Source organism: Talpa europaea (assembly GCF_964194135.1).
Source record: "Talpa europaea genome assembly, chromosome: 2".
NCBI lineage: Eukaryota > Metazoa > Chordata > Mammalia > Eulipotyphla > Talpidae > Talpa > Talpa europaea.
In genome coordinates, this window is record NC_140068.1 from 66,228,404 (window position 1) to 66,244,381 (window position 15,978).

The 15,978-nt window shown below is 37.5% G+C and overlaps 1 protein-coding gene across 1 annotated transcript in view; it reads left to right on the forward strand.

The window, feature by feature from the left end:
- The window catches only part of IMPG1 (interphotoreceptor matrix proteoglycan 1), a gene marked incomplete at both ends in the record, with an annotated part of 111,692 nt that overhangs the window by 46,281 nt on the left and 49,433 nt on the right, over positions 1 to 15,978 (forward strand). Inside the window, 2 exon segments of the mRNA XM_084258648.1 lie at positions 3,775 to 3,974; positions 7,534 to 7,717. Coding sequence (XP_084114774.1) covers positions 3,775 to 3,974; positions 7,534 to 7,717 — 384 coding nt within the window.

Here is a 15,978-nt window from a genome sequence, read left to right on the forward strand (position 1 = left end):
TGGGCTCCACAGTCCCCTGAAGAATAACTTCTGGGGGAATTTCACAGTTAATTTTTCAGAATTTCAGACTGCTTTGATTTGCATATCTCCAGAGAAAGTAAATATTAAAAAGTAAAGGTAATAAAAGATGAAAACCCTTGTTCACCAAAGCAAACTCATTTTTCTTAATTTCAAGATGTTTCTCCACAGTATTTCATGGGAATTCAGATGGGTTAGGGAGAAGTTAAAGTTGATAGGAGAATATTCTGCATAGATGTCAAAGTCTTCTGGACAAACCACTGCAGTTAAAGAACAAATTTTTAATTTAAATATGAAAGAAATAGTAGAAACTGTTTTCTTGATGACTGCTCAAATGCTTACTATCCCCTCCCTTCAAATAAATGAAAAACTAATAATTAAAAAAATCTATTTCAGAAGCAAATTAAAATGTTAGGTGATGAAATTTTTGCAACATTTTAAAGAAAATTCCCTTGAATTTTCTTTTTCATGTATTTATCTCTTCAAGAATATACTTTTAGATCTGCCAAAGATGTTTCTAAATTAAAATTGATCATGTTCCCCCAATGATTTCCATTGTGTAATGAAAACATAGTCTCCCAGAAAACATTTTGATCCTAATACTAAGTGCTGATCAGTGTGGCAAACTTTCAGTCACTAATAACAATGGTCAGAATGTTGTTTTTTGTTGTTTTTGTTTTCTCTCTCTCTCTCTCTCTCTCTCTATATATATATATATATATAATATATAATACATCATTGTTCCATTTTTGTACAATGTATGCTTGTATGTTTTCTCCCTTTAGGTGTATTCCCATAAAATACCTACCACCAATTCACCCATGAACCATCACCATAATCCCTTGTGCTCTTCTCTCCCGTTTTGATAAACTCATGCCATTCGCAGCAACATGGATGGAGCTAGGAGGGATTATGCTCAGCAAAATAAGCCAGAAAGAAAAAGAAAAATATCAGCTGGTTTCACTTATAGGAGGGATATAGGGAAACCAAATAAGGGATCAGGAAAAAAAAATAACAATAATAAAAAAAAAATTAGCAGGCAACCATAAGTAAGAGACATTCTGCAAGGGAGGGTGAAGAAGGGGATTAAAATAAGGGAGATCAATGCTCAGAATGTTGTAAAGTAACTTGTTATAAAGGAAATTCCTTTCTCCTGGAAGCAGGTACCCACAGAAAACCCAAAATGGAATGAGTCTCATGGTATCATCTTTCTTTCAGTTCACATGTATTAAACCTGATCTACAATTTAACAAGGGCTTTTATAGCAGTGACTTCATTCAATTCTCTCAGCACAAGGCAGAAGTAATTAGACATCTTTACTCACACATTATAAGGATGAACAGCAAAAGATTCATTTTAAATATGCTTTATCTCCAAAAGCAAATATGGGAAACTGCTGACAATCATTCCGTCTAGTTGGAGAGCACACTCTTTCAAAGATGTGTACACAAATGTCCACAGCATATTTATTTGTAATGATCAAGAACTGGAAACAGCTCAAATATCTATCCACAGAGCAGTAGATAAACAAATTGTGGCATATTCTTACCACAGACTACTACTCAGGGAAGGAATGGACTATTGGAATACACAGCAACATTGATTTATCTCAGAATAATTATGTTCAATGAAATAGCCAGACAAAAGACAGTACATTATTATTCCATTTATATCTAACTACAGAAAATGCAAACAATCTATATTGACAGAAAACAGATCAGTATAGAACACAGTATCCCTCGCTGAAAACTTGCCCTTTCTCTGTGTGTTCCCTTATCTGTAATGGGGGATTGTGTTGTTGAAAAGAATAAATGTGAATGCATGTAAACTGCCCAGCGCAGCCATCCTCTCAGTAAACAGGCATTTGCCTTTCTTATAACCTGTTCCATGTGAATTGTACCACTCCCTCAATGCTTAATGATTAAGCAATTCAAAAAACAGTCAGTGAAGCACCAGTCCCAGTGTTCATCTCAGAAAAACTGTTCAGGAATAACCTAATTATACAATACTATTCAGGAGTTGAGAAATTCACTTATAAAATACTTTTTAAAAATGTCCTGATATCAGAACCATCCAAAATGTAACATTGATAGGATATATTTGATGTCTTATTACAAGAACTATAAGGAAATCAAAGAGTTTAGAAAGAACAAAAGTATATATAATCTTTGAGCTGATTTTCAAATCCTAATCAGAGCCATTATATAATGATGTTTACTTCCTAAGATTCATATGGTTCTCAAATTTTCCATTCAAGATCTGTTTTCTTCAAAGCCGTGGGCAAACATGGCAGACAAGGGAAGGAAAGCATTTTTTTTTTTTTTTGGTGCATGAAATGACACATTGATTGTCTCAGTAAATATCAGTAAAAATCCTTTTCTCCCTGCATGTTCATCATGTGTATGATGAAATGAAGAGCAAAGAAAGAAAGAGATGGATAATTAACTTTATCTTTGAAATACAGTATATTTTCCCCAATAATTTTACGTGCTGATCTTTTACAACCAATTTTTATATGTAAAGTCTGGGCTAAACCAATCGCATCTTAATGGTGTCTCGTTTGAAAGAGTGTAATTAATCAATTACTCAGTAATGGAACAAACTTTAAAGTCAAGAACACCGCATGAGATAAATAGGCAAATAGTGAGGATCAGCAAAAGTGCATTTTATAAAATTATGAGACAGGCATATTTTAACAATTGCTTAAATGTCATTTGCAGTGGGAGGCTGTCTGATTACACACTCACACATGAAACCAAACTAAATCTGAAATAAAGCAGAGAAACAAATTTACCCCTTGGTTTCAAGGACAATTTGTACTGGGAAAAGGCCACTCTACCTTGGAGAGCTCAGTAATAAGAATCCAGCTTTGTCTCTTATAATTGACCAGTGAAATTATGAACTATAGACTCTTACTGATTGTGTGGTCCAAAGAAATGCCAGGAATACACATTATCAATTTCTGTGGCCTTTAAAACACTTTTGCATCCCTCAGTGTGGATTTATGACATGAACTCAAAAGTAAAACCTGATCCTCAACAGTCAGAGCTATATTGTCCTATTTCACTTTTCCATGTGAAAAGGCATTAAATCAATAAATATGATAATAAACACAGTTAATTATGCACTACTCATTCCTCTTTTCTCACACCTTCCAAGACATTATTTAAAATGCAGTTTGAGGAAAAAGATTACATTTAATTTAGTTTTGAGCTTTAATTTAAAAATATTTCTTGATAAAAAGTAGAAGAAAAATAATCTTCAGGACTAAAGCTTTGAGTTGGTTACAACATGTGTGTGCTGTTCTCCCACTGTTATATCCTACTTTGCCATCTTCTTTGATCTAAAAGGAGGCTATTTGTGGAAGAAAAGATAATTCATCCTTCTTGCTGATGGGCACTTCATAACTTTACTTAAAAGGCAGCCAAAAATATTGATAAATATAAGCAACTCTTGACAACACTTTTTTATAAAGACCTAAAATAAAAATTTTTTGCCACTCTTCAAATTGAACAGCCCCTATCTGGTATTTATATTTTAGAACTTAAATATTTATCAGTTCTTGTTTTAAATTTCAAATTTCTAACACACACTGAAATAGTTTTGAAGTAGAATATTCTTTAAAAGCTCATCTGGGAAGAGGTAAAAGCTGTCCTAAAGTTTTGTTGCAATACGGTGACTCTCTTTACAAGGTTTTGATGGGTTGTTTCCCCTGCTGTCTACAGTTCAGTTCAACAGAGATGTGAGACAAGGCAGAAACAAAAAGTCCTACAAGTGATCTCCTGTGTTTTGATTCCAACACAACTGAAAGTGAAGGAATAACTCATGGATTCATAGAAGGCAAGCAACCAGAAGTCTCTTGCACAGCACTACACTTCAAAAAGTTGATCATCAGAGCACTAGAGGAAGACCAATCCTTGGATGTGGGGACTGTTAAGTTCACTGATGGTCAATTGGTGATTTCATAGTGCTGGTTTTATCCTTAGTCTAACAGAGAGAGTAGAAGATATCAATGTCTCATTGTTGCTGTCATTATAACTTGTGTCTTGTATAGTCATTTCTGTGACACACACATCGCATGTGGTATTATATCTGTCTTCAGGCCCGTCTATGTCTCATTTGGTGAATTTTTGGTGACTACTTCATAGCAAGAATAACTCTGAGAGAAGTCCAGATTTTTAGCTCAGTCCAGCCCAACCAAGGTCATCCAGTGGAGCTCAGGGAAGTCCTCTTCCCTTGAGAAGACCCAAATAGATTCCCTCATCTAGTAAATTGGTCAGGTCCCACAAGGAAACAGATGGCATATTCAAATTAGGATGTTTTAAGAAGACACTGTTTATAAAGGTTTCCCAAATTCCCAAAGAATTAGAACAGTTATATGGAGCTAGAAGCAGCAGGGACCCGTTGCCAGGCATGAAGGATTGCCTCATTATCTGAGCCTTACCAAAAACAGGCAAGGAACTGTTGATATGGACCCATATAAGGGAGAGAAGTGGAAAGTGGATCTAAAAGAGTCAACAAGGTAATCAAGCATACTCAGGGTCCTCAGAGCATGCTGGATCCAGGAGCTTGGACAGCTCAGGAGCACCAGTACTCCTGGCATATTAGACAACATGGAAATGCCATTTTATTTATTTTTTTAATTAATAATAAATTTTATTTTTATATTCCCCATACAATTTCAACCCCCCCATTCTGACCCCAGTCCCTCCCCTCCTGCCCCCCACCTCCCAAAAAGTGTCTCTGGTTCATAGTTTTTTGTTGATTTTGATTTTCACTTTCTTATAGTTATTCATTTTCCTGGTCCATTATTTGAGTTTTCTAGGTTCCTGCTATGAGTGAGACCATCCTGTATTTTTCTTTTTCTTTCTGGCTTATTTCGCTGAGCATGATCCCTTCCAGCGCCATCCATGTTGCTGCAAATTGCATGAGTTTATCTTTTTTAAATGCTGAGTAATATTCCATGGTATATATGTACCACATCTTCTTGATCCAGTCATCTATTTTGGGGCATCTGGGCTGTTTCCAAAGCTTAGCTATTGTAAATAGTGCTGCTAGAAACATAGGGGTGCAGGTGCTCTTTGGAATTGATGTTTCTGTGTCCTTTGGGTAAATACCTAGGAGTGGAATTGCTGGATCATATGGAAGCTCTATGTTTAGTAGGTCCAGAAATCTCCACACAGCTCTCCATAGTGGTTGGACCAGTTTGCACTCCCACCAACAGTGCAGAAGAGTTCCTTTTTCTCCACACCCTCGCCAGCATTTGTTGTTGCTAGTTTTTTTAATATGTGCCATTCTCACTGGTGTAAGATGGTATCTCATGGTAGTTTTGATTTGCATTTCCCTGATTACAAGTGATGTTGAACATTTTTTCATATGCCTGTTGGCCATTTGCGGAAATGCCATTTTAATATGATATAGCATGTGGGGCCTCCCCGGTGGTGCAGCGGTTGAGCACTGGATTGCGAAGCTGCCTGCAGCCTCTGCAGCGCCAGTTTGCTCCCCCGCCACCGGGCGAGGGTCCCACATGGCGTGCAGACCTCTCCTGCCGCCCGCTGCTCCCCTCAGCAGTGTACTTCGTCAGTCTGCCTGCTCTGCTCTCTGCTCTGACTCTGGTGAATTCTCTCACCCTCCTGCGCTTCTGACTGTACCCAGTGCTTGTATAGATAAATAAATAAGTCTTAAAAAAAAAAATGACATAGCATGAAGCTGTTATCTTCTGCCAGTTCTGTTTTTGTAGTTTAGATGGTCAAATACTGGAAAACTTCACAAACGTCTCTTGAGATAAAATGCAAGACAGTGGAATCCCCTGACAAGAAAAGGTGAGCTTCAGATTCAACTCAGAAACCAACTGATACTCTGGTTTTGTCTCTTTGTTAAAACCTCTGGGGTGTTCTGAAAATCAACCTTCAGGGTGGCAATAGGATTCCATACATGGGCCTCTGTTCCAGTATTTAATATAGTCATTTCTTTTCTTGTCAGTTTAGTTATACTTTTATACCCACTGGCCTAACTTATCAGCCTTCCTACTTGGCCCAAATCTGTTCAATCAAGATAAGCACCCTAAAAAATCATCTCAATAAACATTCTTATCACATACACATGCAGATGCATCCCTTTCATCTGTCCTTCAATATATCATTCAGATTGATGATGATTAAATTTATGGAATGCTCTTTTCCTAATGATATGTTTTATTACTCCTTAAGAACTGATTATTGCCACCTTTACCATCCTTTTTATTGGTCCAACCACAAAAGAAAATTTGTAATTTTTCACCCACAGGATGTATTTCATTGCCAGATTCAGATCCAGTGCTGCCTACATTTGTTGATATCACAGAGGTGAGTTTGATGTCCTTTTATTCTTCAACTGGAAGAAAGTCTCAAAATTTCCCATCAAACATCTGCTTAAGTACCAGCAGAGCAAAAAACCCCATTGCAAGAAAATTATAATTCTCTTCTGTTTCTTATAGACAGTACTTATTTATCTACTTCCTATATCAATACTAATAAACATAACTTGCTTTTAAAATATCCTAAATTTCAAAATTCCCTTTTATCTAGTTAAATCTTTGTTTCAAAAAGACTCAGATTTGCTCCATTTTGATAAGACAAGCACATGATCATGAATTGAAAAGAATACTTAAAGCAGAATTACTCTTGGACTTTCAGAAATAAAAATAAACATGTAAATGTTTTTTGAGACTTAAGATTTCATCTATACATATATATATATATATATATATATATATATATATATATATATATATACACACACACACACACACATATTTATCCATGAGAGTTTTTAGGTACAAATTATGTCTTAGAAAGTAAAAATAAATTCAGCAGTAATTTATTTTATTCCAGAAGTTGTCACTGGAGTGTTCATAAATGGAACTGCTGACTATAATCTATTCTCTCTTTAAATGAAAGAAATCATAAACCCAAACATGATCAACATAATTCAAAGTGTTTGTTACTGTTCAATCCTTTTCAGGCACATGAATCTAAGAAGCCAATAGATCCTATTTTAGAACTATAGTGATACATTTTTTCCTTCCAAGAAATATTTCTATATAAGAACCTATATCAGGGCCTCCCTGGTGGCATGGGGGTTAAAGTCTCAGCACTATCAAGCTATCGCCAGCCACTGTGACAAGAGTTTGCTTCCAGCCAGGGACCTAACCCACATGGTGCAGCAGGCCTCTCCTGTCTCACCCACTGCTCCCTCAGCAGTGTATTTCAGTAGATCTACCTGTTCTGCTCCCCACTCTGTCTCTGGCAAATTTCTCATCTCCCACACCTCTGGCCTACACCCTGGTTCTTGTATGCATAAATAAAAATGAATCTTAAAAAAAATAATAAAACCTATATCAGAAACTTTAGTAGAGACAATTCAACTACAAAATGATTTTTCTAAGTTTAAATATAAAAAATTCAGAGCACAGCATGTCTTACATACAGAGAGATGCCCGTCCTCAACATCTGCCTTTCTAAATTCATCCTTTAGGATGCTACTTTGAGTCCAGAACTTCTTCTTGGTCAACCCAGGCCTGGGACAGTGGACAGAACAGGACTCCATCTACCTAGTGAGTTTCTCCCCAAATGGTCTATGTTCACTGACAGCATCCTCTTTGAGGAGTTCATCTATGACACCAAGACCAGCGACAAAGTCATCCTCAAGCCTGGGGAAGGTTTGCTCATACCAGCCAGCACTCCCCACTGAAGAAGAACCTAGTGAGCACCTTCCTCTGAAGAAGAGGAAACCTTCAGCTTCCTTCCCTCAGTGCTAGTCTCTAGACCCATGGAGAGTGCTGGGGTCCTTTCCTGGTGGACCTGGTGCAAGAAGCTGTAAGAAAACCAGCACCAAGTGCTACCCCCACAGGATACCCATTTCTTCTGCATTTGAAAACTGAGCATTTCATCAAGATAGGTCTTAAGTCCTACCTTGAAGTCCATGACAAAGGGCTACAGTAGCAGAGGACTGGATCTTTACACTCAGTGCATATGGTCATGTGTACAACACACAGACTGACCAGAGGTAGTATCTGTTTTAATCTGTGGGTTTTTTTAGTGGCAATTAGTCCAAACATAAGTGATAGATAAGGATGTCAGTAAACATTGAAGTTCTCTTGTTCACTTTTTACTTTAATTTCCAAGAATGTTAGTTTTTGAAGCAATTTTAGGTCAAACTTTCTCACAGTTAAAACTTTATTGCAATATATGAAGACCTGAAGGAAAAAAATTCTGAAAATTCTGCAGAAGAGTTGTTTTTAGTGCAAGAAGTAAATGATTTGTAGCTTCAAGAACCCCTATGTTTTCTACTTTATATAGCTCTCTGGTGAAATATGAGGAAAAAAGTATCTTTAAGGAAACATGAATTCCAGGATACAAGGCTGATAAGGATGCACTGTGATTCTAGGAGCAAATAAATGCCTTTGGAGATTTTTATGGTTAGTATTTTTAAAGGGATTGTTACTGTTTTAGTTAGGGCTCTCTCTTGCTCTTTTCTTTTTCTTCTTCCTTTTTTTTTTGTTTTTTTTTTTTTGCAAATTCTGCAGGTGTTGAGTGGTCCACTTAAGCCTATTTTCTTTTTAAACCCAGTACTCAATTTCTATGCAATTTTATGAAATACAGGTTTTTCACAAATACACATATGACATGGTAACAGAACCACCTAACATAAATTGCATTTGGTTTATATGATTACCAATGAAAAATGTACACTGCATGACAGAGTTACCTGTTTCTGCATTACAAACCACCCCGGCAGTTAGTGACTTAACAAGATAATCATCTATTTTACCTATAAAACCTAAAAATTGGGGGGAAATCAATGGGAACAACTCTTTTCTGCTTCTTACTGTATTGGCTAGAGTATTATCTCAACTGGTCTTAAAGATATATACATTCAATGGCTGACAAGTCAGTGCTCAACCAGAAGTGATGGCTGGAGGCCTCATTTCTTCTCTGTGCAGGCCTCTCCACAGGGTTTCTTGTGATTCGTCAGAGCATGGCTGATGAATTCAAGAAGTCAATATTACAGACACAAAAAGTAGAACCTGTCAATCTCCTAAGAGCCAAGAAACAGTGTCACTTCTTCACATTCTCATGACTAGGGGGCCATAGAACCCCTCTTTATTTAAGGGGGAAAAAACATAGACCTTACGTATTGATGGGAAAAGTAACAAAGACGTTATGGCCATTTATAATCAACCACAATCCACATCAACCATTATTTTGACCTTCAAATCATTTCAAAGTTGGTTGGATAAAACAAAGCAAAACATTTGGTGAAATGATGTTCATAAAACATAATATCAGCATTTCATATAGATGAATAAAATGATGGTATAGCTATGTTGAAAGTATTACTACTTTTTAAAAATTGTTTTGCTATACTTACTATATTTTTTTTTAAAAGTACTTTTTTTTTTTTAAGATTTATTTATTTATTTATACAAGCACTGGGTACAGTCAGAAGCGCAGGAGGGTGAGAGAATTCACCAGAGCCAGCGCGGGGAGCAGAGCAGGTAGAAGGACAGAAGTACACTGCTGAGGGGAGCAGTGGGCGGCAGGAGAGGTCTGCGCGCCATGTGGGACCCTCCTCCAGTGGCCGGGGAGCAGCCGGGAATCGAACCAGAGCTGCGGAGGCTGCGGACAGCTTCGCAACCCAGCGCTCAACCGCTGCGCCACCAGGGAGGCCCTATACTTACTATATTTATACATTTCTTCCACTCATAAATATACCATAGAACAGTAAAACTGGAAGGAATCTTAGACAAAACCTGGCTAAGCTTTTGTGTTTCAAAGGTAAGAAAATCAAGGCTAGTGATGTGAAGTGCCTTGCTCAAAATCATTCCATAACTAATTATAGAACCAGAAGTTTCATTCATTTCCTCCACCTATTACACTGTATTTGACTTAATTAGCCCCACCATTTAAAAAAAAAAAAAAAAAAAAAAAAAACTCCCTCAGGCTTGCTTTGCCTTTAACCAAGGCTGATTCTTTCTCTATTTCACTACTGTCCACTTTTCTTTTAGTAGTCTAGACTTCTGCAACTTCGCTATCTTGTCTCTCTATCACCACAAGGTTTCACCTTTAACCACACATTTAGGGACATGATTGTCATAAAAATAAATCTGACATCCTCAGCCTCCCTGGTGACATAGAGGTTAAGTCTCAGCACTATCATGCTATCACTGCTGTGGTCTGGGTTCAATCCCAGCCAGGATGCTAATCGACATGGCAAAACAAACCTCTCCTGTCTCACCTACTGCTCCCCTCAGCAGTGTATTTCAGTCAATTGGCCTGTTCTGCTCCCCACTCTGTCTCTGGTGACTCCTCTTGCCCTTTGCACCTCTGGCCTATACCCCAGTTCTTTTGTGCAAAAATAAATAAATCTTAAAAAAAATAAAGATAACATTCTAATTAATCAACTTAGCAACATCATTTCATTGGACATTTTCTGGCATATCCCTTCTTGAAATTCCATCATTTGACTTCCACAAAATGTCTCCCTTCTGCCTAATCCTCCTCAACCTCCAGAACCAGGACTTGCTATTAGACTTTCTTATAATTCATTTATTAAAACCCTACCTTGTTCCAAAAAAACAGATTTGTGATGCTTTACAGACAAGCATGAAATGCAATAAGATTTCAAAGAATTGAAAGAAAAATGGAAAAAAATATTTAAGTCAGATGCTTCTTTGGAGTAATGGAAATGTGCTGGAACCAGAGTGGTGGTTGCACAATATTATAAACTATGGAATTGTTCATTTTGAAATGATTAATTTTACATTTCACCTCAATTCTTTCAAAAATAAAATGCCTCTATGGAGAAAATTGTATACAAAATCAATATCATGTAGTTCTAGGTGCTAGGTGATTCATGAATTTGGCTCTGAGCATCTTAGCAGGTTGTGCAATGAAGAAGTCATGTAATTTAGAGTCCGCATGCTTACAGCATAGTAACTGCTTAGGAGAACAAAATCTTCCTATGGATGCTCATAAGGAGGAGCGTCTAAGTTATGGCCAACTATGTCCTCTCTGCATCAACCTCCTTACTGTGAGAAATCAATGTCAGGTGTTTTCTTTAAAGCCTCACTTGTGATGCATAGCGAATGCCAAAGCTCAGTTCTTCTTAGTAGCTCTATGACAGGCTAGGTTCTAAGAGTCTCTCTTAAATTAAGGATTGATTTTCCAGTATCTAGAAAAAAAATGAGAATTCTACATAACTATCAATCCATGCTCCATAAATAAAAATTATACCTCATAACTGAACTTTTGATAAGTATTGACCAAGAGGCACTATATTTGCTGACATGAACCTAGACTACAAATATTCTATGTTGCCAAGTAAAGGCAGGCCCATATGCTTTCATAATCAGTCCAACTGGGGATAGAAATGATGGATATTAATGACAAAATGAAGACCCTATCTAGAAAGATTCCTGATAAAAAGATATTCCATTTACACATGAGAATGAAGGAAAGAGTGCTCTAGACAAGACCAAGGCTTCCTTCCCCCAGAAAATAGCTCTGTGTCTCCCATACACATGTAAAAAGACGACTAGGACTCCCAAGTTGTGCACCACTATTACTGAATAATTTTAACCTGAAAATTTTTTAAGTTTATTGTCACCAAACACCCACAAAGCCATTAAAATCTCAGTGAAGCACTCATGGACTATCTCAGTGTTAGCAATTTAATTTAGTAGGTAATCCCTTGAGTTAAAGTGTTTGCAAATTATGCCTCTAGAACAGTAAGTGGATTGGTATCTCATATATAATTCTGAGGCCTTCTATTCTTAATATATTTTCAGGTAGTTATTATGAAGCCATTCTTTCAGAGAAAATTATCTGTTAAGATTATTCCATTGTCAGATTAAAGAACTAGACATAAGACCTGAAACCATAAAATACATAGAAGGAAATATAGGCGAAACACTACGGGATTTGCATATCAAAGACATCTTTACAGACACATCACCCAAAGCAGTGATAGTCAAGGCAAAGATAAACAGCTGGGACTACATCAAATTAAAGTGCTTCTGCACAGCAAAAGAGACAATAACAAAAACAAAGAGAAACCCCACCGACTGGGAGAACATTTTTGCACACAACACTAATGATAAAGGACTGATCACAAAAATCTACAAAGAGCTGATGAGACTCAACAAAAACAAAGAAAATAATCCAGTCAAAAAATGTGCAGAAGAGCTAAAAGGAAACTTCTCTGAAAAGGAACTGCAAATGGCCAAAAGGCATATGAAAAAATGTTCAACATCACTTGTCATCAGGGAAATGCAAATCAAAACTACCATTAGATACCATCTTATACAAGTGAGAATGGCACATATTAAAAAAACTAGCAACAACAAATGTTGGCGAGGGTGTGGAGAAAAAGGAACTCTCCTGCACTGTTGGCGGGAGTGCAAACTGGTCCAACCACTATGGAGAGCTGTGTGGAGATTTCTGGACCTACTAAACATAGAGCTTCCATATGATCCAGCAATTCCACTCCTAGGTATTTACCCAAAGGACACAGAAACATCAATTCCAAAGAGCACCTGCACTATGTTTATAGCAGCACTATTTACAATAGCTAAACTTTGGAAACAACCCAAATGCCCAAAAATAGATGACTGGATCAAGAGATGTGGTACATAATACCATGGAATATTACTCAGCATTCAAAAAAGATAAACACATGCAATTTGCAGCAACATGGATGGCGCTGGAAGGGATCATGCTCAGCGAAATAAGCCAGAAAGAAAAAGAAAAATACCGGATGGTCTCACTCATAGCAGGAATCTAGAAAACTTAAATAAGGGACCAGGAAAAAGAATAACTATAAGAAAGTAAAAATCATAATCAACAAACAACTTATGAACCAGAGACACTCTATGGGAGGTGGGGGGCGGGGAAAGCAGGGATTGGGGTCAAAATAAGGGGGTTGCAATTGTATGGGGAATATAAAAATAAAATTTAAATTTAAAAAAAAAGATTATTCCATTGTCATAAAAATGAGAGCCATAAATAGATAGCAGAAGTTCAACTTCTGTCTGCCACCTAAGTTGTGTCCAACTTTTTCAAAATTATTACCAAAATCACTAAAGTAGAATTTTTTTGTGTTTGTGTTTGATTTGGTTTGGTTTTAGTGTATGTGTTTCTCTTTTTGTTCATTAGAATGATCATCTGGTCTATCCAAATAGAAGCTCTTTAGTTCTCTTCCCTAAATTACAGATGTTTTCACTTGCTGGAAATTCCATTTAAGATAAAAGCCAGATCTCTTAATAAATTACAGTATTTTATGAGCTGAAGGAGCAAACATTAGGCAGAGTTATCCTGCTATTGGACTTCATTTTGTCTTTTATTCTCCTGGGTTCTCCAGAGAACAGAATTAATACAAGAGTATGAATATAAAGGAGGCATAGCTCATAGGAGATAAATATAGATATAGGTAGAGATAACAGATAAATGGATGGAGATAGATAGATAGATGAAGGACAAAGAGAGGCGGGGAAGAGGGGGCAATTGATTTAATATATGGAATTGACTCGTGCTGTTACAGAAGCTGAGGTCCCATGGTCTGCTAGAAACAAAGGAAAACCAGTGATATAAGCTCCTGTCTCTAGTCAAAGTCCAAAGAGAAAACCAATGTCCCAGCTTAAAAATAGAACAAATTCCCTCTACTCAGCTTTTTTTTTTTTTTTTTTTTTTTTGTCCTATTCAGTCCTCCAGTGGATTGGATGAGGCCCACCCGCATTAGGAAGGGCAATCTACTCTCCTCAGTCTAGTGATTCAAATGGGTTAATCCCATCTAAAGCATCTTGCAGGACACACCCAGATTATATTAACTAAATAACTGGGCACCCCATGGCCCAGACTACTTGAAACTTCAAGTTAGCTATCATAGCTCCCACCTAAGTAATATGTTAAAATCACCACAAAGTTACCAGTTTAATCTTGCTGAGTCTTTGACTCCACTGAAAGGAAAAAGATGAACTAAATTGAATAAACTCAGGAGGTAACCCAGCTGCTAATGTTTCACGAAGTCAAGAGCTCTAAGATTGAATTCTTAAAGTGAAAGATCATATTTTTGTTCCTTTTCTTTAAACTTCTGTGCTGAGCACAGTATCTGGCACATGATTGAGTTTTCATAACTATTTGTTGCTGTTATTGACCTCATTGGACCTACCAGTGATTTCTGTCTCCAGTTATAGACTTCTGGAGATTTCCCTCTCTATGCCAGTTCCAGTGCAGCTCCAGAGACAACCTGAGATGTAAGGTGATATACCTCATTGGTAAATACTTCTGTCAAAATGAGAGTGTTGAAGTTTTAGTCAGCTCAACTGAAGGTAATACATTAACTACCAGTGATTAGTGTGTAGGCATGAAAAGAAAGAAATATGCAATAAGCCATTCTCCTAGAGAAAAAGTCTAGATATTTCATCAACCAGAAAGGTCTGGCAAAGATGTCATTGGTCCACTTTAAGATGACTTAGAAAGATGGTAATAAAAGCTAAACTGAACTTTAAGTCATTGTGTTCACTGTTTTTGCCTTTCTTCATTGTACCTCTAAATTAGGACCTAATTTAGGAAAGCCCTCAGTAGGCTTTCCTATCAGAAATATGTAGCTTATAATAATTGTTCAGAGAAGTCCATAAAGAAAATGATATCTAAAGGAAGGAAAAAAATGGCCATTCAACAAAGACCTGTAAATAAACTCCTTGCCGGGACACAATCCTCACAATTCCCAGAGAGATAACTAAAAAAATTAATTGAAACTCCTTCTTTTTCTTAAATTTGGTAATTTTAGATTTAACTTAGCTCAGGTGAGATAGTACTGTCCTTCAAATTTTAAGTTTGGGAAATTTGATGCCCAGACACTGGCAATTCCCAGTTCTTGTTCTGACTTCCTGTCCCTTATTGATCTAAAATTTCTCCATCCCCCTCCCTAAATCCGTTCTCTCCTCTGCTTCCTTCCCCATTCTGGTCTAGATTACTAGTAATCTAGACCAGAATTGTCTATATTGTCTATATTTCCAGTGATTTTCTATCATCAGAAATTCATCACCATTAAGAGAAGGGTATATCCAACTTCATTGCACGTTGAGTATATAAAGAAAGAAGAGTCCCACTGTAGCACCCACACCCCAGCAAGCAACCCCAAGTTATATATTAGAAGTCTCTGTTTTAAAACCTGTCACAACCTCCACCAAGAATTTCTCACTGACTGATACTACCTTGATACTTTTCTGCTCCACTGTGCTCTTACAGCCTCATTCCCTCGAAACTCTCCTGAATGAGCACCCTTTTCCCAGGTTCTTCCAAATTTTATACCTGTAAGGGCAGGAATGAGCCACAGTGCTGGTTTTCTATGATCCAGCAGACCGGGTAAAGGAGGAGTCAGAGTCCTAGAGCCCTCAGCGGGTTTTCAGTCTTTTATTGGGATTTACCAGGTACACGGCAGGCAGGGGTGCTGGGGGGCCGGGAGGCTGGCAGGCCTCCCGGCCCCCAGCAAGTCTTCACTCTATCTGGGCTCTCCGTCCTTCTCTGCTTCTCTCTCAACTTCTGCTCGGCTTCTTGGCTTCTACTGGCGTCCCCGTGACGCCGCCCTTAAAAGCCCAGTCTCAGCCCAGGTGAATCCCATCTACCTATGCCCACACCCTACTCCAGGTGCCCACCATCAGGCATGCATTCAGGACCGCAAGGATCCATCATCTATCCTGATGGCGGGAGGGCAGAAAAGCCTGACATTTTCCTTACCCTACAATACCCAAGTTTTGATTCAATTTTTATACAGAGTAATCATCTGTTTAATACCTTGCCACAATTTAATAACAGAGAGCACATGTTTCTAAGATAAATTCTGCCACTTCTGCAAGAGCAAAAGTAGGTAGAAGCAGTTGCTGTTAGAAATGGCGTTTTCTCTTCCTTCCATACAGAT